The following is a 25002-nucleotide window of genomic DNA, read 5'->3' on the forward strand; positions in this document are numbered from 1 at the left end:
TTACTTGCAAATTTCACTTCACTTTCATTTGACAAAGTTTTGAACAATAATTGTGTACATTTTACTGTACTTATTAAAGTAAATGCGTTATGTTTTTACTATAGAAAAAAAAGATAATAATAATATTTATAATAGTATTTTCTTGCGGTGATTGTGTTTCGCGAAGCGTATAAATAAATAATTGTCTATTGGTTTATGGTCGATAATGATAAAGAGAAAATACAATTTAATGGTTAATGATCGCGAAGTGGAATGAGAAAGGCGGGTCTCCGATGGTAGTAGCTGTATGGTAGTAGGCCTGCAAAGCCGGTAGGCCGAAGGAGTAGAAGAGGACCACTGCTTTCTCTTTGCGCGCTCCGCATCTAACAGACAAATAAACAACGGACGGGCTTTTCAGTTTCGTGTTTACATGTGTGGTGACCGGTAGTTTGATAGGACTTTACAGTCGGACTTTATTTTTTTTATCCTGATTCCAATAAGGCACGTGTCACCTTATTCTTTACGGCAAGGTAACATTCATTAACACCTTTTTATAAAAATCGAATCAATTTTGTGTTAATTTTTTTACAAATAATTTCATTTTTTAAATAAAACAACATTACTTTAATTGTTACAAATTCAATCCTAATAATTATAATAAAATTCTTAAAAATGGAGATAATTAAAAAAAACTTCAAAAAGTACAGACAAAAATTTTCAATATTAAATTATAATATAATTGAAATTCAGTGGAACTTCGCTTAACGAGTTTAATCTATTCCAAAATTTCCGCATTTTTACTCATATAGTGAAACATATTCAAAAATACAAAAGTTTTAAAAATGATGTATCAGGGACTTCTCTTCTCATCGTTAAGCGAGTCATTTTGCTCGTTAAGCGAGGTTTCACTGTATATCCATTACATTTTGTTTATGGCCACTCCATACTTTACAAGTGGAACAATCAACAATTTAATACTTGTCAGGTAGGAAAAACCTACGGTCAAAGCCCGTACATTTGCATACATTATTAATAACAATACCTCACAGCGTTACGCAATAAACGTTGTCACACCATTGTGATATTTGATTTAAGATAATTAATGTTAATGTATTAATACAGCGCATTCAAAGAGAACAATAAAACTTTAACGCAGACACAAAAAAAAATATAATTTGTTATTATAATACAATTGTTTAATGACAAAATATTTATGTAGGAATTCACTTTCGGCATGAATAAATGCATACAATCATAACGATTCAACGTTTTTAAACTTTGTGAGCAAAAATATACAATAAACTAATTGGTTTTTATTTCAATTTTTTATAATTAATTGTAAATTAAAACAAAAAAAAGTGAAACTTTTGTAATGAATAAAACGAAAATATATGTGATTTTTTGGGCGTTAAATTTAGTTGGAATATTCGTTCACCGTTTGATTCTATGAATAATTCATAATTGTAGGGATATTACTGTAAGTTTTATTCTTCCTTTATAAAGAAGTCAGTTAAAAATATTTAGTTTTTCATTATTTAAAATTAACTTTGATTTCTGTAAGAACATTGATAATTTAATTATTTCATTATAAATAAACCTTTTTTATATTTTGTTACAATTTATACCAGGAAATTAATGAAGTTTGTACGATGTATGGATTTTGTACGAATTCTTTCATATTATAAATACAAACAAAATAGTGTAATAATGCGTTTCAATAATGTACTTTAAATAAGTTAACATCGTGCAGCTTCTTATTGTTACGTAAAAGCCTTCGTTGATCTTTACCATCGCCTCGCCTCGCTCAATAAATACTATTCATTTCAAAGCATTGTCGTGTCCCAGGGTTAAGAAATCCTTGGACACCGACAAATATACATATTAATTATACAATAGATGACAATAAATTGGTCGGCCACGACAGCATATAAAGGTAAAATGATCTTATTTTTACCTTGCTCTGAATAAATAGACCATCATTTACATAAAACGAACAGTAAATTAGTAAATAAAAGAGATTTTATTGCAAAATCAATTATTTGGGAAAGCAGGAGGTAAAATCTCCGAAGAATTACCAAAGTAATGATAATGATTTTAAAAAAAATCTATTGGTTACATAACAAATAAGAGGGTACTTGTCGACCTCCAAATGGAAGTAGTTGAAGAATCTTTGTATTTAAGATATTATTAACAAATAATTTCTACAAAAAATGCAATTTTTGTAATTATCAAATAATTTTCTAAATATTTGAAATAATAGAATTTTTTATAGATTAATCCGTTTCAAAATGTTCGGATTTTTACTCGTTACTCCTGAAATACTCGTAAAGTGAAACATATTCAAAAAACACATAATATGTGATAATATGTGATGTAGCAGACGCGCAATCCGGGATTTCTCTTCTCATCGTCACTCGTTATGCAAAACGTCGCTCGTTAAGCGAATCATTTTTCTTACAATTCATTTTGTTCGTTAAGCGAAACGCTCGTTATGCGAGGTGTTCGTTAAGCGAGGTTCCACTGTACTTTTATTACCTAGTATTTGTATAGTTGGAAACTATTTTTTAAAAGCCTGAAAAGGTTATTTATTATGAGCCACCGTTCACTTCCAACAGCAGAAAAGAACATTAAAAAAAAATAACTTGAACTCGGTTAATATAAATTGTAGTTTATCCAGTGGATTGCAATAGATGATAGAGTGAAAGCCGTTGAAACGCGAAACCTTATTTGAACATTCGCCTCAAAAACGGTCGCATTTTAAGTGCACCACCTTTCCTCGGCCCAAGAGCAACAACCAAGATCTATTAATCGTCCTTTCTGAACGAATTTCACGGATTACATAACGATTTTTCCAGATAAACCCCACCGATTTGTAATAAGCTTTCACCGTTGTACACAAGGAAATGATTGTTAAATACATTTTATTCAATATTTGCTTTTATTTCGATTTTGATTAAATCTATCGCTTGAAGGAAACTTTCCAAATATTCGCGTTTTTTTTTTGCATGTTACATAAACATTTACTCTTTGATTTTTTGCATTTCCTGTTACATATATTTAATCCTTAAACTTATTATTATGTGATTTATATAGACAACATTTTCAAGTTTTTACTTCAACAATATTTATGTGATTTTATCATCAATTAAGAAATAAATTACATAAAACTGTTTACAATGATTCGAACATTCATTAATGTAATTAAATTAAGAAATTTGTTCAATCTGTTCCACAAAAAAATTAAGTAAAATGAAGAAATGTAGTGTAAATTGAAACAGTTGAGCGGAAGAGGCTTTGCCAGAATTTCTCTGAAGGCTAAATTACATAATTCATTTCGCAAGGTTACCGATGTTTGTTTTATATCTAATATTCAATGCATCTATGCAAATATTTTTACATTGACCTTGTGCACCTTGGAATAATAAAAAAAAAGAGATACAAAAGACAAGAGAAAAAAAAATCTGTTTGGTGTTAATGAATGAAATACATTTGTGAAATTGCACAGTTTTAATGGAATAATAATTGTTGCTCATTATGTTTTAATTACAATTTGTTTGCAAGGAAAACAATTAGTAGAATTATTAAATACATAAAAATTTCTCTAAAAAACGTAATTTCTAATGATTTATTTTAATTGATTTCATTATTAAATTAGTATATTTTCCAAAAATTATTAATATATTTGTCTTAAATTCAATTGATTTGAATGTTTCATCATGCATATGATTGTTATTAAGCAGTTTTTTGCAATGATTTTAATTTTGTACAAGCATCAACGTTCCAACTTTTACTCTCCGGTCATTAATTATATAGGAGTGTAGAGGTATGAAAAAAATGAGCAAATAAAGAACAGGAAACTGACATCAAAATTACACGTTCGGAATCATTGATTACCCAATGGATGTGAGGAGAGAATCATGTAGTAGAGAGAGAGAGAGATAACTAAGAAATGAAAAGTGAAGGGCCTACGCGAAGCGAAGAGAGAAACAGAAAAGTTTCGGTTTCCATTTCGTCTCTCCGCATGAAAGTGAAACATAATACGTAATAACGAGCGTTTCCTATTCCCACGGAGCGAAGAGATAACGTTCTTCTCTCTGTATGCAAAACTAATATAACAACAACAACAACAAGAAGAAAAAAAATGTTTAAGCGGTTGATGCAAACTAGTAGCAAAAATTAAACGCGATATGCTCGTATTCTGCTCCAGAGCACAGCCTCATTGTTACGCTTTACCATTGTTATGTCACACGCTGGATGTAGTGTACCTGCACAATTTTCCGCCCACGCACCCACCGGTACGATGCAGCCCAGTAATAACTAGTTTACTGCATATTTATGAGCTCCGGCGGACAGGAAATCGTATATTAAACTCATTGTTTTGTTCTTCTGTTCGCAGGATGCCAGCGGACGAGCTTTATTGGAATCCGATGGAATTGGAAAGCGACGAGTCGGTGCCGTACCCGAAGCAGTACATAGACCCATGGGATTTGGAGAACTACGCTTACATCCGTCAGCATTTGGATTCGGTCGATCTGAATTCATCAGATCCAAGCAGTTTGGGTGAACAGGAGTCTTCAGGGTTGTACCATGTACCGGGGAAGTACGAAGGAAGGCCGAGAGGAAGAGATCATCAGTATTATTCGCCGCAGTACGATTCGCTGATGAGATCTGAGCATGGAACATCCAATTACGCCGCGATCGATGAGCTTACGGTACAAAACGATGCGATGCGTAACAGAAGATCGAGCAGACCGTCGGCCAATCAAAATAGAATTTACTCTCGACATCCCGATGATTACGGTAAGGAAGTTGTCGAAGAACAAATGCTTCTGTTAATTAACAACAACAACAAAAAACATTGGAAAACACAGCTTTACAACAAATTTATTCATTGGAAATGTAATTGGAATCTACTTAACTACGGAATAACATAAATAACTTTAATTAATGATATTGTTACCAACTATTCGAAACTAATTTAAAGTCAATCAAATTCAAATTGGACGCAGTGCGAATTCGACCACATTTCTGGAGTGAAAGTAGTAGTAGCAAAACTATCATTAGAAAACTAACGAATTAGAATATACTTTAATTTACAATATTTTATTTAATTAATCTCAAGATTTTCAAACCTTTATTATTAATTATCATTACGTAACAATAATTATATCAAAAGTTAGTTAGTTTCCTAGTTTAACTAAAAACTTCGTTAATGTATTTTCTCTTTTTCACATTCTCAAAAAAGATCAAATTTTAGTTATTAATTAATTAATAATAAACATAATTTATTGCACAGATGTTGTTATTGACCGCAATCTTTTAGACTTTCAAAGATTTGAAATTAAAATAATTAGATAAAATGTGAAAAAAACGCTCACATTTGACAATCTGTTACATGATAAATACTAATACCACAAATTTATCAGTGCGCTCATTGAAAAGATCACAATTTTGTCTTTAATTTGCACATTCTATGATCTAATTGGAATATGTGGTTATCACGTAATTAAATTTGATAATCTATTACATGATAAATACTAATTCCATAAATCTAGCAGTGAGTTCTTTAAAAAGATCACAATTTTGTCTTTAATTTGCACTTTTTATGATCTAATTGGAATCTGTGGTTATCGAGTAATTAATTAAAACGTGAACACGTAACAAAATCTAAAAATCTTTATAAATCAGTCAATAATTAATATTATATTACAATTGTTTTATCAACAAAACTCTCATTCTTTAAAATCATAAGATATATAATATAAATCTAACAATTTTATGTTTTATGGTGAAACTGAAAAATTAATAAATTTATATTTTTTTAGTTTAATCATATTTATTTCATAAAATGTGAAAAAAAAACGTTCAAATTTGAAAATCTATTACATGATAAATACTAATACCACAAATTTAGAAATGAGCTCATTGAAAAGATCATAATTTTGTTTTAAATTTGCACGATCTATGATCTAATTGGAATCTATGGTTATCGAGTAATTAATTAAAACGTAAACACGTACAAAAAATCGAAAAATCGTCATAAGTCAATCAATAATTAATATTATATTACTATTGTTTTATCAACAAAACGCTCATTCTTTTAGAATCATAAAATATATAATATAAATAAAACAATTTTATGGTTAAACTTCAAAATTCATAAATTTATATTTTTTTTTAGTATTAATAATATTTATTTCATCCTCAAAATATTAATTGATTTTGTTGCATTATTTGATTTAACTGAATCTGAATTTAATAAATGAAAGAAAAAAATAATTTGCATTTGCTATAAGAATATTTCATTAAATTTAAAAAAAAACATAAATCATGTAATAAATTTAAATACTGAACAAGTTTATTTAGTAGTCGAGTTTATAGGAATTTGATACACGAATTCCGCGTGGTACATTTCATAAATTATTGTACCCAAGATACGTGTGTGATTTATGCGAATGGGTGTTGACTCTGGAGGTGTGCCATGACAAAAAAAAATCGCAAAATCTAGGTGAAAATACTTGGATCTGTTCTCTAACACACTTGGCTCATTCAAGCAAATACATCTACAATCAATTTGTTTCCATTTGAACTTGCTTGCAAAATATATATCAGTTTCTCCAACCTACATAAATATTTTTTATGTTTTTCAATTAATCCATTTCAATTAATCAATGTTTACATTTCATTTACATTTCCATCAATGCATAATAAATCACTCATTTTTAAATGCATTATTCAAACTAATATGAATTCTTTAACAAAAACTTTAAGTGCTTCAAACAGACTCGAAAACTGTGTCTTATCTTTGAACTGGGATACACAATTAATTATACAACGGTTGCGTTTTGATTCTCAGACGTGAGGAGAACGTGCGTTTTTTGGTCTTGCTGGCAGCAATTGAGATTTTATGGAAGCCTTGCCTTACTTTCGCAAGTGCACTAGAAATTAATTATTCCTGTAAATCCATTCCTTTAATCAATAGCAATGCAACACGATTACGACAAGTCTACCGTTCAATAGCCTCACTTAATTGCAGTGGAATTGTTTTCTTTGGATCGGAATTCTCATGCGATTTACCATTGACAGCTTCACAATTGTTCATAGAGAACATATGAAGCAATACATTTAACATGACCAAACGCAGTTTTGTTTTTGTTCTATTTACTTTCCTAATTCAATCAAATTCTGTTTATTAATTTATATATATTAATAAATTGTAAATCTCTAAGTAAAATTAGTGTAATTACTTTTAATCACTAAGTAATTAAAAACAATTTACCGTATGTTTGAAGAAATACAGTAAATTAGATAAATACAAATGGGAATTGTGGTTTTCTCTAAACAACGTAAAAACATTGCAGTGATGGAATTTTATAGAGCGCAATACTTTGTACGTTTATTATCTATAAACAAGCATGTTGAAATATGTTCAGCAAATGTAGAAAACTAAGTGGAAACGATTAAATCGTTAGAAATCTGCGTTTCAGTAATTTTCATTAAATTTCTTATATATTTTTTTTCGTATTTATCCAAGAGTTTAATTATAGTGAGATTCTGATCTTGATTGATTTATACGAGGAAAGAGAAACCCAAGTCTCTCACACGAAGACTAATTTACACCAAAAATGACTCAATTATTGTCTGTATGCACGCAGATTGGATGGAATTTGAATGGGAAAGTGAAGCTGTGCAATTAATGCAGCCACAAAATTAGAAATTGGATTAAGAATAAATGAGACGGCATGACCAAATCCCGGGCTCGTTAAAACGCGCGCATTTCACGCCTCACTTAACGCCTCTAACCGATCTTGTTTCGCGTAACCAATTGATATACACTCTTACGTAACGATTAGCTGGAGCAGTAACTCCATTGTTCGAAAAGTTTTTTTTTTTTGATTAGCGGATTGAATCGGTTAAAGAACATCTCAATCTCATCAGAGGTCCATAACCTTTTACTTTATTTCTTATGATATAATCGTAAAAGAAATTTAATGAAATAACTGTATTTTATACATGTTTTTAAGCTTTGTTTTTTTCTATGATTTTATTAGATTTAGCGGTTATCGAATAATTAAACAAAAAGTGTAAACATATCATTTTCAAATTTGACTGCTTATAACATGAGTAGAGTAAAGATTACAAATTTAGTAATAATTCCATATGAAAGGTCATAGTTTTATCTTTAATTTGAATATTCTACGATCTAGTTGGTTTACGTAGTTATTGAGTAATTAAATAAAACGTTGAGACGTGATAAAACCATGAAAAAATCTAAACTTCAATTATGATTATTTAACAGAAGTTACATCAAAAGATGAACAATAAAAGACTTTTTTAATGTAATAACTAAATACGTATAAAGTTTAATGGTAAAAGAAATTTAATGATATAATTGTATTTTATACAATTTAGAAGCATGCTTTTAAGTTTTGTTTTTGATCTTATTAGATTTATCGGTTATCGAGTAATTAAACAAAAAGTGTAAACATATAATTTTCAAATTTAACTGCTTATAACATGAGTAGAGTAAAGATTACAAATTTGGTACTGGTCCCATATGAAAGGTCATAGTTTTATCTTTAATTTGAATATTCGACGATCTAGTTGGTTTACGTAGTTATTGAGTAATTAAATAAAACGTTGAGACGTGATAAATCATGAAAAAAATCTTAACATCAATTATGATTATTTAACAGAAGTTACATCAAAAGATGAACAATAAAAGACTTTTTTTAATGTAATAACTAAATACGTATAAAGTTTAATCGTAAAAGAAATTTAATGAAATAATTGTATTTTATACAATTTAGAAGCATGCTTTTAAGTTTTGTTTTTGATCTTATTAGATTTAGCGGTTATCGAGTAATTAAACAAAAAGTGTAAATTTATCATATTCAAATTTGACTGCTTATAACATGAGTACAGTAAAGATTACAAATTTGGTACTAATTCCATATGAAAGGTCATAGTTTTATTTTTAATTTGAATATTCCACAATCTAGTTGGTTTACGTAGTTATTGAGTAATTAAATAAAACGTTGAGACGTGATAAATCATGAAAAAAATCTTAACATCAATTATGATTATTTAACAGAAGTTACATCAAAAGATGAACAATAAAAGACTTCTTCTAATGTAATAACAAAATACATATAAAGTTTTATAATTTTTGTGTTAATGACTAAATCATAAGATTTACTAAGGTGTTCAAATAAAAAGTTTAAGAAGTAAATTAAAGTTATCGGGTAATTAAACAAAAAGTGTAAACATATAATTTTCAAATTTGACTGCTTATAACATGAGTAGAGTAAAGATTACAAATTTGGTATTAATTCCATATGAAAGGCCATAGTTTTATCTTTAATTTAATAATTCGACGATTTAGTTGGTTTACGTAGTTATTGAGTAATTAAATAAAACGTTGAGACGTGATAAATCACGAAAAAAATCTTAACATCAATTATAATTATTTAACAGAAGTTACATCAAAAGATGAACAATAAAAGATTTCTTCTAATATAATAACAAAACACGTATAAAGTTTTACAATTTTTGTGTTAATGACTAAATCATAAGGATTACTAAGGTGTTGAAATAAAAAGTTTCAAGAAGTAAATTTAATTGTCATAATATTATTTTTAGCTGCGGTTTTTCTGCGAGAAAGACGAACGTTGAATAAGCAATGCCGTTTTTCTTTAATTCACACAAGACTGGCTACAAAAAAACAGCTAGAAGTGTTAAATATATTTTTTTTATATCAAAAAAAAAAATAAAGACGCGGCCTCCATAATACATGATGATTACATTTCGGAGCAAACTGCTATATAATTGAATTAACCTAGGTGTTTCAATGAATACAAATTATTTGCAAAACGAACAAAAAAGGTCATATATTATGATGATTTTTAGGTGAATTACGTGGATTTACAACTATTTATAAAGTAATCAGTACAATTGGTTTTTTTTTTCGTCTTGTAGGTTAATTTAGTAGTAGTAGCTATTCCACTATTTTCTTTGACTATGAATCTGCTGCTATCCTTAACACTGTCATTGTCCATCGACTTGGATGAAGGTTCATATGCCTCATTCATTTCACTGTTCATCTGTGATGAACAACAATTATGTTTTCTAAAATCAACATTGAAGGCGTTTAATTTTATTAATAAATGATTATTATGTATTATTTCATATTGCATAATGCATTAATCACGTTGCTTTTTTTGGACGTGAATCAAGTTATTGTTTTATTGCAATACTTCGATCCTTAATTTGTATATGGAAAACTATTGCTAATAACAAATTCATAAAGTTTATTATGGTCAAAAAAATTACATAATTAAAAAAGAAACATAATTAATATGAAAAACTTGATCTAATACTAATTTTCAAATAAAACTTGAATTATTTCAATTAATAATAACAACAATTCAATGATGCAATATAAAATGTCGATAAATATTAATAATTAAAAGTTACATAAAGTTTTCAGGAAGAATCAACGATATGAAATGTCGTATAAATAATTGGTTTTATGCAACTGAATTCGCATTCAATATTTTCCGGATTCCACGAGAAGGCTGAGGAAAACAGCGTGTGTAAACCTATGATTTGTGCAATGATCTATGATCTACTATGGCCGTGAATTTTTGGGCGTGAATCAACTTATTGTTTTATTGCAATACTTCGATCCTTAATTTGTATATGGAAAACCTTGTGAAAACTATTGCTAATAACAAATTCATAAAGTTTATTATGGTCAAAAAAATTAGATAATTAAAAAGAAACATAATTAATATGAAAAACTTGATCTAATACAAATTTTCAAATAAAACTTGAATTATTTCAATTAATAATAACAACAATTCCATGATGCAATATAAAATGTCGATAAATATTAATAATTAAAAGTTACATAAAGTTTTCAGGAAGAATGAACGATATGAAATGTCGTATAAATAATTGGTTTTATGCAACTGAATTCGCATTCAATATTTTCCGGATTCCACGAGCAGGCTGAGGAAAACAACGTGTGTAAACCTATGATTTGTGCAATGATCTATGATCTAGTATGGCCGTGAATTTTTGGGCGTGAATCAAGTTATTGTTTTATTGCAATACTTCGATCCTTAATTTCTATATGGAAAACCTTGTGAAAACTATTGCTAATAACAAATTCATAAAGTTTACTATGGTCAAAAAATTACATAATTAAAAAAGAAACATAATTAATATGAAAAAACTTGATCTAATACAAATTTTCAAATAAAACTTGAATTATTTTTATTAATAATAACAACAATTACATGATACAATATAAAATGAAAGAAATCTCGATAAATATTAATAATTAAAAGTTACATAAAGTTTTCAGGAAGAATCAACGATATGAAATGTCGTATAAATAATTGGTTTTATGCAACTAAATTCGCATTCAATATTTTCCGGATTCCACGAGAAGGCTGAGGAAAACAGCGTGTGTAAACCTATGATTTGTGCAATGATCTAGTATGGCCGTGAATTTTTGGACGTGAATCAAGTTATTGTTTTATTGCAATACTTCGATCCTTAATTTGTATATGGAAAACCTTGTGAAAACTATTGCTAATAACAAATTCATAAAGTTTACTATGGTCAAAAAATTACATCATTAAAAAAGAAACATAATTAATATAAAAAACTTGATCTAATACAAATTTTCAAATAAAACTTGAATTATATCAATTAATAATAACAACAATTACATGATGCAATATAAGATGAAAGAAATATCGATAAATATTAATAATTAAAAGTTGCATAAAGTTTTCAGGAAGAATCAACGATATGAAATGTCGTATAAATAATTGGTTTTATGCAACTGAATTCGCATTCAATATTTTCCGGATTCCACGAGAAGGCTGAGGAAAACAACGTGTGTAAACCTATGATTTGTGCAATGATCTATGATCTAGTATGGCCGATTGATTTGAAAATAATTATTTCGCAGCGTTCGTATACAATTACATTATACGTGCATGGAGAGAGGTCTGTACGTATTCGTTGTGTGCAAAGTGCGTGAATCGCCAGCAAATAAGTTAACGTTTCTCCGTGCCGATTAAAGAAGAAGGCGCGTGATGCAAGAACGGATGGTCGACCATATATTTATTATAATAATAGCACACATATTAAGACGTCGAAGAAGAGCAAGAAGGTCGAAACTCCTCCGTTTCTGTTGCAATACCTGCGGATGTTCATTTTCCGAGATTCGCACAACAAACAAAGACCATTTAAAACCATTAATTATCAAAAGCTAATTGCCACGTTTCCTCGCCAATTAATTAATCGACTTTATTAAACAGCAATTAACATTAGCACATGTCACGGTTTTCTGTCAAATCTAGAAGATTTTTTTTTCTAGGTCGTTGCATTATATGCAAATGTTTCTTGTCCAACTTTTTTTTTATGTATTCATTCTTTTCTCAATTTGCATGTGAATCATTTTGCAAGCTCCACCAGTTACGCAATTACAGATATTATAAAAAAGAATATCGCACTTAACGTCACTTTTCTTTTAAAACATTCTGTTTGAAACGAATCAATTCGTTTCCATTATTTATACTTATAAACAACAACTTACAACTCAATTAATTATTAATTAAACAAACTCGTAAATTAATAGAAAATTATTATGAATAAATACTTAACAGTTGATTTTAATTATATAATAAAGACTTTTCGAAAGACAAAATTTGCTTTTTCAATTTGCGTTTACGTAAAAATTAAATAAGCAATTTTATTATCCTTCGCATTTATGATGCAAAACGTTTACCTACTTAAGAAATACGTCTTGTTTATTTTATTTTGTTTTTTTTCATAAGAACTTACCAATTCGTTTAATTCGCAGACCATTGATGACAGCTAACTGGGACACGATTGTGCACAAATTAAAATGCAATGTTAGTATTTCCAGACTAGTTATCATTGTCTTCAGCTTCCTCTAGCCTTTAACGATATCGCATCATATGGTCCTTCGAAATAACAAAAAAAAACTAGAGCAAGTGTTAATCTCATTTTGTAGTGAGTTGTAATTTAAAATAAAAACAAATTTGGAAAGAATTATTTATTATTTTGTTACTAAACTTTAAGTTTTATATTTCATAAACGTAGTTAAATAAAACGTGAAAAAATCAAATGATTGCATAGAAATTATAGAAGATTGAAGACACAGAAACAATGCTACAATTTAAGAATTTCAATGGTAAATCTAATACAAGGTCGAACTGAGAGTCGTGTATCATATTATAGTTCCAAATAAACTGCTTCCAATTACATCAAAACGTAATATCATCAACAAGGCAATTTACCGCAACTTTCTCCGAAGAGGTAAAAATAACATTAAAAAAAAACCGGTATCGAAATAAAAAGTCGTTTTGTCCACCAGCGATTGTTCTCTAATCCAATAAACACATTAATTGCCGGGATTCGTTCCGATGCATTTATTAACTCTTGTGTTTCTCTTTTGTACCATTTACTCCTTTAATGGAAGGAAGGAAACTCAAACGTTGCTTTCACAGTCTTTGATAATTTATATGCAGGACTTTTACTACCTCATTTTCTAAATCAATAGATATTTGAAACGTTAATAAATATTATGCAAACACTTTGCAGCTCGATTGAGTTTAATTAAGTTATGATTAATTACAATTTGTAAAGTTAATAGTGTGAAACGTGCAGCACCAATTATTTCAATTATATTGAAATAAGTCAGTGTTATATCCATATCAACATTGTTGGATAAAATTCCTAGTTATCTTTAGGCTCTCAAGGTTATTCAAGCAGATTTAGGTCATATTCCATAATGGTTAGAGTAATTCAATTAAACTGCAACCTTAATTGAAAATGCATGGTAAAGTTATATCATGAGTCGATTTATGTAATTTTCTTAATATCCTTTAAAAGATTTATAAATACAAACAAAAAAAAGATTAGTTTCAATAAAAAATGCTTAAGTAATTGTTAAATTCATTACTATCACAGCTTGAGGTAACAATTTAATATAGAATGGAAATAAAGCAAAATGTATACACAAAATGTATTTAGAAACGTTCATAATTAACGTGTTTGTCGAATGCACATCGTTTACGCAATTTTACAATAATTACCATTGAAACAAAACAACGAAAATGAAAGACAAAAAAATGTATCCTCGGTTCGTTTTCATGTAATTCGTTTCTCTTTTTTGTCCCGACATTAAGACAATGGCGAATTATAATAATTCCTCCAAAAAAAAAGAAAAAACGTGGAAGTACCTCGTTGACATTAGAAGGTAATGAGTTTATAATTGGAGTTTGCTTTGGTACAAGAAGAAAGTAGGAAAAAGTGTTTTCGTTTATTCTTTTTTTTTTAACGATTAGCATACGAAAGTGAGCATTTCATACTCATTACTTCTCCTTTCCACACTTAAAATTAATCGGTTAAAAACTATTAAAAGTTTATTTAATTATCGTTAAGCAATTTCGTTTCGTTTATGGTGAAATAATAACGTTTTCCTTAAATGAAGCGCGACGATTTCTACAGAAATTTCAGAAGGTTTAACGACTTCTAATGGATCGGTGATTGCTGATTTCGGTTCGCCATTCTTGGGACGGACATTTAACAATAGACACACGTACTTTATTACTGCGTGATTGTATAATGATGGGTGAGAATGAGTGATTTTGTATTCAGTTCGTGTGGACTCGAAACATGGAGATGAAGACGCACTCGTGGTAGTGACTTCACGCGCTGTTGATGGTGCTGAATCCACTTGCTCGCGCGAAATATAACGTGAAAGATATGTGATCTTTCCATCCGGCAGAAATTACAATTCCACCCAGATACAATTTAATGAGAATACCACTAACAACCTTGCATTTATTACCATTTTTTTTATGTACTTATCACAGATTTCATTATCCTTCATCCAATTTTCCTTAGAATTTATAATAAGTCATAAGTCTTTCATATTTATAAGAAAAATGCAACTTACAAAAATCAACTTCATTGAAAAATTCATTTAATTATATTCAAAAATTTCTCTTTTAATTTATGCATAATTAATTCACCTGCATAAATTTCCACGTCTGCTGCACAATTTCCAAACAAAAGATGACCTATTTTATTTTACCAAATATTTTTATTCATTAATGTTAATTACAAGTTTTATTTCTTAATCTTTCTGCTTAGTAATTTAATTGAAAATTCAAATATTATACTTATTATAAATTATAATTAGGAAAATTATGAACTGTTTTTCTCATGAAAAAGAAAACTTTACATTGTCTTGTGTATTTATTTACAAATTTCACTATTTGTCTTTTAGTTTCTCAAACAAAACATGTATGATAGTTTTGAATATTTAATGAGCTACTTGATACTATTCAAATTAATTAATTAATTAATTAATAGAAAGTAGTGTTTATTTATAAGTAATATTCATTAATTGTTTGAAAGAAAAAGTTACAGTCAATAAATCTTAACGAAAAGAAAAAGCATAACTGGTTAGTATTATATTTAAGCAAACAAATGAACACGAGACTAAGCACACATTCACAACTGGTTTCGTAGTGTATACAAACATTTGTACAAAGAGAAATGGAAAAGGATGTTATAAAGAAATGAAATTCTAAGCCTCAGCGTGTAGAATTTCATAAAAGTGAAATGGTCATTGTTGTATGCGAATTGTAAATACGCCGAAGAGGACGTCTTACCATGCGTTCAAATCTCTTTAACACACTTAAATAGTAAACAAACGCTGTCTCGAAGTAGGCGAAAAAAATACAAGATTTCTGATCTACTACCATAGAGAGTGAATACATTAATTAAACTAAACCACATAAATTATTGGTTCAAAATAATGTCGTGGCCGACCAATTTATTGTCATCTATTGTATAATTAATATGTATATTTGTTAGGGCCATGACTTTCCTCTTAATTATTACAAATCATATTTAACGTATCCATCAAATATACAAACGGATACTTGTACGTGATTATTTAGAATAACTTGTGGAATATTCCCAACGACGGTTACACATTAAATCGTTTAGTTGCGTCTATTGCATCACCACTTAACAGCCTTCTGCAGCCCCTAAATATTTGGGTAGGATCATAAAACTTAGATAAAGAAACGCTTGTGTTTTCCACAAGGTCAAACCTTTTCCTCCCACGCAGCCCCTTTTTAAAATGAACACATTTTTGTATTATATAATTTAGTCTTAGTTAGGGGACCGAAGAGAGAAGAAGTCTTAGTTAGGGGAGCGAAGAGAGAAGTGGTCTTACTAACAGAGTCCAACGTAGAACATGGTCTTACTTGGAGAGTCCAAGGAAGAGCACTTACTTCATAAACACTAACTTAAGAGGAGAATGTAACTCTTAGTTAATAATACCTGAGAGCAACTATTGTTTAGTTGACTTCTCAATAAAACTCCGATGTGTATAATAAAGTTAATTAAGAATATTGCATTTAATATTCATAAACCCCTCTAAGACTCCGCAACGACATAACTACGAGATAATCCACGGTGTCCAAGGATTTCTTAACCCTGGGACACGACAATAAAAAGTTTATTAATTTGATTTAGTTATTAATGTTTCTATTTAAATCAGTTAATTGAATTATAAATTGTAATTAAAGATTTATTTAATAGTAGATTTTGAGCATCCCTACGAAATTGGTTTGAAGGAAGAGATTCCAATGCAAATATACGAATCACATAGGCCGAAGCGTTCCAAGAGTGTTTCCAAAAACATCATTGAAGATAAGCAAACCAGGAACAGAAGTCGTAGCTTCTCCAACGTGGATTACGAGTAAGTAAAATAGATTTTAATCAGAAAAAATGGTTTAATCTAAATCTTGCGTAGATATGACCCTTATGCAGTACATCAGCAACCAATTTACCATGGCATGGAAGACATCTACGTGAAGCCAGACTACTACGATTCTACAGGAACATCTCCGATCTACGACGATATTAGAACCCATCGAAAACCCAAGAACTTCAAGCTCAGCAACTACGGCCACCTGGAGATTGATTACTCGTTCAGTTGGAATAACCTGAACAATTACATCTACAACTGAAGTTATCCATGTTAAAGCCTCTAGCTTATCTACGGATTCGGCCATGTAGATAATTGGAATAGAGCGCTTGGAATTAGGAATAAGTGCGATTAGGAGGAGGTTCAGTGAATCCCCCGAAATCTACAGTTTTTATTCGTTTTATTCTTTGTTAAGCCGAGAAAGTATTTATAATTATTTTAGACTGAACATTTTTTCGGATCATCTCCACGTTTACATTATGACACTTATATTGAGATTAGAAGGATACAAATTATACAATATTAATCTAAACTTAAACAAAAAAAAAATCAATTATATAACTTAATCTAATTTCATGTACTCGTTTTTAAATAATTTATTAATCTAAACCTAATATCATTTGTAATTAATTCACATGTAATCTATATAGTTTGCTACAAAGGATCGTAAAATTACTTTAGTATATTTAATAATAAAAGAAACGCAATATAATTTCACTCGTTTTGGTAATTTAAGTTATTCAAGTAATCGGTGTCTTCCAAATTGAATAATTTCCTCCTCTTCTTCACTCCCGATTTTGTGTCGTTTACGCTCATCGTAGACGTAACAGTTGTCACCTGTTTTACCTGAAGTACATTCGATTTGTTGGCTTCGTTGCTCCAAAATCCTTTCGCCCGTTCCAAATCCGCATTTTCATGTTTCAAATTGACTTCATTGTTTAAGTTTATAGTCTCCGTGTTAACCGGAACGTCCACACCTGTCGTATTCCTGAAGTTCATCGAGTATTTCGTGTATTTGGGAACGGTGCCTCTATCAAACAGTTTCTCATTGGCAATCCTCAATTGATTCTCGCTAACCAGTAATTTATCCTCCAAATACTTTATTTTCTATCAAAACAGAAACGTAATTAAATAACTAAACCATCCGACCAGAAATATTAAAGGTGTTACATCGAAATTATTCTTCTCGGCCGAATTAATTCCATCGCTGTAATGCGCTTTGAAAGTCATCATCTGGGTCCTCAAAATATTGTTCGAGTTATTGGCCTCTCTCAGTTTCTTGTTCAAATCCAATAACCTGTTCTGCAGATCGGTTTGCATCTCGTCGAAATTGAACGCAGCCTCCGTTTGGATCCTGCTCAACTCGTTCTCTGCAAAAGATTGATTGATCTTCAAATTGTTTTTTTTTTTTGAAATAATTAAATAAATAATACTGATACCATTTACTTCGTTTTCTCTTTTAAGATTCTCCATCTTACACTCCCAGGATGCAATTTCTATTTGATGATCTTGCTTCAGTTCGTCCAATTCTATCCTGTGCTGCTCCTTCAATTCTTCTACTGCTTTCAAGGAGTTCTCTTGCGCTTTATCAAGCTCAGTCCTTAGCGATGCGCATTCCAATTTCAAATTATTGTAATCATCTAGAATACAAGAGTTATCGCCAATAAATTTCTGCAGTGTATGTAGAATGAACATATTATTATTTTTTTAAGTTATATAGCGAATTTGGAGATATTGAAAAATTGCTTAATTTCGCCAACTTTCAGAATAGTCAATTTGACGTTAAGTTACTATAATTGAAAAAAAAAATAAGAATATCTTTCAGTTTAAAATTACATACCTTAATAATAAACTGATGAAAAATATCCTTCTTAGATCATTAAGAAATACCTTTCAGCGTTATATATAAGTGATTTGTGGAACTTGAAGATTGATTTTCGATATATTGCCTGAACTGCTCTCTCTCCTCGTCCAGTGCAGACTTGTAAAACTTATTTGATTCCGTCAAAGTATCCAAACTGGTCCAAAATCCCTCATGGACTTTGCTTTGTGCATCAAAAAAATCCTTCAACTAAACATAACTGATTAACTACTTCAAGATCAAGCACATAACTTACCTTAGAAAACTCTGCATCATCTGCATCTTCCGAATCCATGGTGAATTAATCAAAGAGAATATTGTTTATCGTCAATAAACAATTGTTAAAAAGTAATGCCAACTTTTGTTTACAATAGAGATATAACAACAAACCAAAAAGCAGGTGCGATAAAATGAAACGAGAAATTCGAAGATAAATTTGAAACGTGTCTTTTTTTTTTAAATTTCAATTTATTGTTGTTCATAAATATTGAAGTCGACTACACTTTCGAAAAATAAATGTCTAGAATATTACAACGTCTTTGTATCACTATATAATATATATATTACGATTCATATAATAATAATCAATCATAGTTACAAGAAGGAAGTCAATAAATGGAGGGAAAAAAGGGATGATGAAGGGGGGGCGAGGGAAGAATTAATAATAATAATAATAACGACAATTAATAATAGCGCCACCTGCGATTCAATATACTTTGCGCATTGCGGTTGATCGCCGCGCAAAATATATATGGATCTAGAGCGGTCCATTATAGTCAATCAAAAATCAATTAAAAGTAGGAAATCAGAGAAAAAATATAACTTATAAAAACAAATAAAATACATTAAAAAACACAGCGCGTCCACAATCCTTAGTCAACCACTGGGTTTTGTTTCTTTTCTTTGTTGTTTTTCTTGTTTTACCTTAGATCGCAAGATAAATTATTATTTTTAAAAAAATATATATGTAGCTACAATTTATGTAAAAGAACAAATAATCATTTAAAACTTTCATTCTCCGCTGGACTTAAGCTACGTCCGTTTCGTTTATAACTTATGTATTTTTTTTTTTCAATATTTCTTTCTTATAACTAGTTAAACTTAACTGTTTATTTTCTTTTCGTTTCGTATTTTTTTTTCTTTTGCATTTTAGCTGAAATTCTACACACGGTTATATGTTTGTCATAAGTTTAAAACAAAATCATATCACAAGCATACTTCATGAAATAGTAGCACGTTTTAGTAACTTTTAATTTAAATTCAGAGATGAGGAGCAATTAACCTTTTCCGTCATGGATCTCACGTAAGCCTCGTGAATTTTAGTTACAAAATCTGAATCGTTTTTCAATAAATAAGTTACAGCTTGCAGCATCTGATTCTTGGTGAGGGGCTCAACAGGTTGCAGACTGCTGCTGCACTCTGGCTCATCGGGCTTCGATGCGCACGAAGCGAACATGATTGGCGCCATCAGAGCTGGTGGCTTTGCAGCTGGGCCTGAATCCATGAGGTTGGTCATCGGGGATGTCACTGGGTCCCTGTCCTCCTTAACCTTCTGCCCGAGGAAAGTGGCCAGTGGTGAACTACTAGTTGGCTTCGGTGAAGACACTCGAATGAAATTCATACCATTCTCTTTGTGGTTCTTCTGTGGTGTTATGGACCTCTGTTGTTTTTCAATGTGCTCGACACTGTGAGCAGGATTATTCATAAGTTTTTGTAAAGTAAATTGGATCTCTGATTCGGGGGTGTGCACTGGTTTGGCAGCTGATTTTGTTCCGGCCTTTGCAAAGAAATCCATCACACTCTGCGAGGTTACATCTGGTGCCCTCGGCGTCGAAAACTGTGGATGGCTCTCTTGCTTAATTGGAGTCTTATTATAATCTTCTTGAGCTCTGCTTAACAAACCGAAGATATCAACACCATCAGCCTTCTTATTTTTATCTATATTCTTCTCCTTCACAGTTTCCATCACTGTCTCTAGGATTAATGTTAGGCTGACACACTCATCGCGATTGTAAAACCATATCCCAAAGATTTTACTCTTTGAGTTCCTGTATAGCAGAAACGGTGCCTGCATCTGATACTCAAACTCCTTCACGATGGGCTCAATCAGATTCTCTGTGTTCAATCGGTTCATCACCATAATACTGTGGTATGGCTCTCCATTTCTACTATACAGAAAGAGAGCGCCTTCCGTGTCCGTCTTCTCCCACTCATTGATTGAAGGGTTGAACTTGTACAAGGCTACATGTGTTGATTTCGCCAGTATTTCTTTAACATATGGATCCACACGTTTTATTGATGTTACACTCATACGCATTTCTACTGGATCGGCCATAGTGTGAACGAATACTTTTTTTCACACCTATTCACAGATCTATACACGACTGAACTCGACGAAAACACGCACGAAATCGTTGGCACATGCACTGCAAAACTTTCTCCAATCAACTTTAATATAACTTCTGTTATAAACTCAAAATATTTTCCTTTTATTAAGTCAAAGCCAGGGAATTCACGTCAAACGGCAAATGAACAACATTACCAACATAAAGAAATTCAACGGATTCTTGTAGAAATTACGCGTTTTCTCTAATTTCCACAATTACCATAATTTACAATTTTTTCCTAACAACAACCCCTTCACTATTATTTACACAAAAATCTACAAGCTTCAAAAATATTACATTTACAATCCAAAACTAAAAATTAATCAATACAACCAAATGCTAAAGAAGTTGCCTACATACTTACACTATTTCGTAACTCTTTTCGAATTCATTTACGCAACATTATTATATAATCTTCTGGCAAAGCAATTTGCGTTCGCTTTAAGAATACATCGTGACCGCTGAAGCGCAGATTACTAATTTGAATCATCCAAATTTAACACGTTGGAAACAAATCTAAATATAAACGAAAATCTATCTGTAATTTATCATTAATTAAATAAATTTCATTTAGGAATTCCATAGTAAATCGTAAATCCCGTTAGCATGCAAAAATGTGTGCTAGTATTCAAGAAGAAAATAATTCTATTAGCGCACCTTCGCTAATATCTAGTTCAAATGTTGGTTTATTACAGTTTTTTTTCTTTGCCTTCATAAAAATCATTGGGAATGTTGCCAATTGGCTCGTGCAAAAATAGAGAAAATAATAATGCATTATGTCTATTATACAATTGCATAACCATTGTATCGTATAGAAATGAAAGGCGTGTGGTTACTTCCAGGAATGTTTTCCTTATAGCTAAAATTATAAATATATTCATAACCAGCCAAAACAAAAATATTGTTAAAATTACATATTATAACTTATTTCCTTACATTTCCATTATTTAATTGCATATTATAAAAATGCATATTATATATTTATAATCACAAGAACAAATTCAATAAATTACTTTTATTTTCATCTGCTAATTATATTCCAGGGAATTCTATTGAATTTTCTCGTAAAGTAAGGATTAGTTTCCTTGATAATCTAGGATTTATGATAATATCTAATTAATTTGTTAATGAATACTAAATATGTTATAAATATTATCTTTATTTTATGATGTGATGCAATTAAAAGCTGTAAAAGGAAATAATTAAATGTAAACATCATAGTTTAAAAAAAAATGCTACACTTTTGTTTGTTTATCTAGTGTGTATGTGTATGTATACAGGATACAGAATGTTAGTCACGTGACTCTGGTAGTTACACCCCAAGTTTGACCCACAATCCGTTCTGTGTCGAGGTCAGGGCTCGTCATCGGGTCGATGGAGGTCTACTCTGCACACTAACAATTCCGAGCTTACGATTACTACAACCACCACCATCATCATCGCCCCCAGTAAAATCTACAAGCGATTCAATTTGGTTAATATCATTTTATTGCCATCACGTTACCCCGTGATTATATTATATAATTCAACGTTGAAATAAGAGCAATGAATAAAATAAACAAATTGAGTACACTGAAACGAATGGTTCATTTATTTCCAACGCTGCGGTTTAATTATTTATTTAAATTACTCAGAAAAAAGAGATTTCTAAAGTTACTCGTTGCTATATTTATTTTAAACATAAAATTACATTGATTAACATATTTTTTTCGTCATTTTTATGTGTCTATTTTACGTTTTGGAAACTTTCTGCTCGCATACATCCATTTATAAATAAGGGTATTTTAGCACGCGTTTTATTTATTTAGTGGAAAGCGACTGAGTTCTGCACAACCTGGGATTTTTAATTACCAACGGTGACCCAATTCCGAACTCCGACCTCCGGTTTTGCTGCCCCCCGGGAAAAACGAATCAAGGATAGAAAAAAAAAAGTAAACAAGAAGCAGCAACAAAAGAAGTTTGAACTTCCGCGATTGGCCACGAAAACCGTAGAGGCGAAGAAGCATTAATCAAGTTTTTATCGGTTTTGGTGGATCGATCAATTATAGTTGCATTTTTGTTTGTTTGTTTGTGTACGTGTAATAACAACGTAAAAGAAAGATGGATGAAAGGTATAGGTTCAGATTGTAATTGATCACGTTTGTGTGTCTTTGCACGTGCGGTTTGATCATCAAGAACGTGGGACGTTTGCCCTTCACGTGGGAGTTGCAAATGACAGTGGGTGTAATAATTATTTATTTTTTTTTGTGTCGCAGGGGTTGATCGATACTGGATGCTGGAACACGTTTCTTCAATGGTATGACGCAAATGCCGCTGCAAACATCTGCGAACTAATTGAAGCCCATTTTCACCCTTTGGGCACGTTCAATCGCACACGCGCATCCATACTTAAAGCTGTAATTAATACCTTTGCATTTCTTCTTCCGTCCACTCCTCGTAATTGCTTTTCACGGAACGAAATGGGAATGGTAAGCTCGGGGAAAATTATGCAATCACGATTATTGGAATTTATGGATTGTCTTGGCTACATGCTGACAGAACATCTCCGAAGTTGATTAATTAAACTTTCGACCGGAAGCTGCAACAATGTTTCCAAGCTGATTAGAGGCAGACGCGTGTTTCCCATACCGATTTAATCCAATCTACATTCCAAAACTTATTAATTATACATGCAACTTATTAATCAAATTTATTACACACACAAAAACTACACTACTCTATTTTTTTTAAATTATAAATCTTTGTATATAACTGATTACAAAAACTCAACGTTTTATATAAAACAAACGCATTCAAACTTGAAAAAAAGAAGAATTAACACTCGAATGAAAACAGTGTTTTCATATTTTAGTGATTTTCTCGGAAACTAGAATAGACTGAATGGATCGAAAAGATGCATAATCATGAGATGTGATTTAATTCATTTGTCTGTAATTCACGTGTTCAAAGTTGAAAAATTGTAAATTAATAACATAAATAAAATACTAATAGACTGTTTATTTATATCAAATATGTATGGAAATTTGGGATTTTATAGTTTGCTTGTTGAGTTTCAATAGAAATACCTGTCCTTTTGCACCTGCTCTTTCGAAGCCTTACAAATTGCATTACACGTTTCTGTGTACGAGTGCGACCTTCGTGTAATAATAAGTAAGGTAAAAATAGATTTCAGTAAAATTAATTATATAAATCAATAAAGGACAAAAAAAAATAAATCCTAGTTTCCTATAGACGAAGGTCGAATGGATTTATGTATTGTAGTTAATAGAATTTTATTAATGGTTGAAATAAATATTTACATTGATTTTCAAATCAAAATTGTTATTATATAAAGAAAACTGTAATAAGATTATTCTAATAATGAGAATAGTTAATAAAAATTATTGAAATTAGGAAAAATGGGAATAATAAATTTGTAATAAAATATATAAGATTTGAAAAAGTTTTATAATCATTTTAGTAATTATAGATATTGAAAAATTCACTGCTGCAAAAATGGCAATATAAATGGCACAGCCTAATCCAGCAAATAGAGCCTTGGTTAAGCAGAAAGTACGGTGACATAACATTTGACCTGAGCCAGGCGCTGTCTGGCCATGGATGCTTTGGCAAGTACCTGCACTTCGTGAAGAAGGTGGATGAAAAGTGCTGGTACTGTGAGGAAGACGATAGCCCTGAGCACACGCTATTTAGGTGGTGCAGATGGGTTGGAAGGAAGCACGAGGCGGAGGCAGAATTGGGAATTCTCCTAGAGCCAGAAAATGTTATCAGTGAAATACTGAAGAGTGCGGAGAGCTGGGATATTGTAGCGGACATATCAGAGGTGATACTAAGCAAAGAAGAAGACAAGCAGAGGCTGCATAGGGTCTACGACAGCGGTTGGGGAACCGGGGTAAATTACCCAAAATGGGATAAAAATGAATTTTTCTAATTTCATC

The 25002-nt window shown here is 30.6% G+C and overlaps 3 protein-coding genes across 5 annotated transcripts; 1 reads left to right on the forward strand and 2 right to left on the reverse strand.

Moving 5' to 3' along the window:
- The first annotated feature begins 301 nt into the window (after nucleotides 1-301).
- Nucleotides 302-17314, forward strand: LOC108558396. 3 transcript variants are annotated; one of them, XM_017915297.1, is made up of 4 exons: nucleotides 302-509; nucleotides 4376-4779; nucleotides 16648-16807; nucleotides 16862-17314. In XM_017915297.1, the coding sequence occupies exons 2-4, from the start codon at nucleotides 4377-4379 to the stop codon at nucleotides 17076-17078; spliced, it is 780 nt and encodes a 259-aa protein (XP_017770786.1). In that variant the 5' UTR covers nucleotides 302-509; nucleotide 4376; the 3' UTR covers nucleotides 17079-17314. The 3 variants fall into 3 exon arrangements, with proteins under 3 accessions (XP_017770786.1, XP_017770788.1, XP_017770787.1); XM_017915299.1 differs by having other exon boundaries at nucleotides 16651-16807; XM_017915298.1 differs by lacking the exon at nucleotides 302-509 and adding an exon at nucleotides 4217-4274.
- A 119-nt stretch (nucleotides 17315-17433) lies between these two features.
- LOC108558399 (GRIP and coiled-coil domain-containing protein PFC0235w-like) lies at nucleotides 17434-19013 on the reverse strand. Its single transcript, XM_017915303.1, has 5 exons — nucleotides 18934-19013; nucleotides 18707-18887; nucleotides 18256-18456; nucleotides 17987-18186; nucleotides 17434-17923 (listed from the first exon to the last, which is right to left on the reverse strand). Exons 1-5 carry the CDS (start codon nucleotides 18970-18972, stop codon nucleotides 17531-17533), a joined length of 1014 nt encoding a protein of 337 aa, XP_017770792.1. The 5' UTR covers nucleotides 18973-19013; the 3' UTR covers nucleotides 17434-17530.
- A 146-nt stretch (nucleotides 19014-19159) lies between these two features.
- LOC108558394 lies at nucleotides 19160-21210 on the reverse strand. Its single transcript, XM_017915296.1, has one exon. It carries the CDS (start codon nucleotides 21010-21012, stop codon nucleotides 19927-19929), a length of 1086 nt encoding a protein of 361 aa, XP_017770785.1. The 5' UTR covers nucleotides 21013-21210; the 3' UTR covers nucleotides 19160-19926.
- Nucleotides 21211-25002: the final 3792 nt, after the last annotated feature.

The sequence above is a fragment of the Nicrophorus vespilloides genome, unplaced genomic scaffold (genome assembly GCF_001412225.1).
Source record: "Nicrophorus vespilloides isolate i.1.1-1 unplaced genomic scaffold, Nicve_v1.0, whole genome shotgun sequence".
Classification (NCBI taxonomy): Eukaryota; Metazoa; Arthropoda; class Insecta; order Coleoptera; family Silphidae; genus Nicrophorus; species Nicrophorus vespilloides.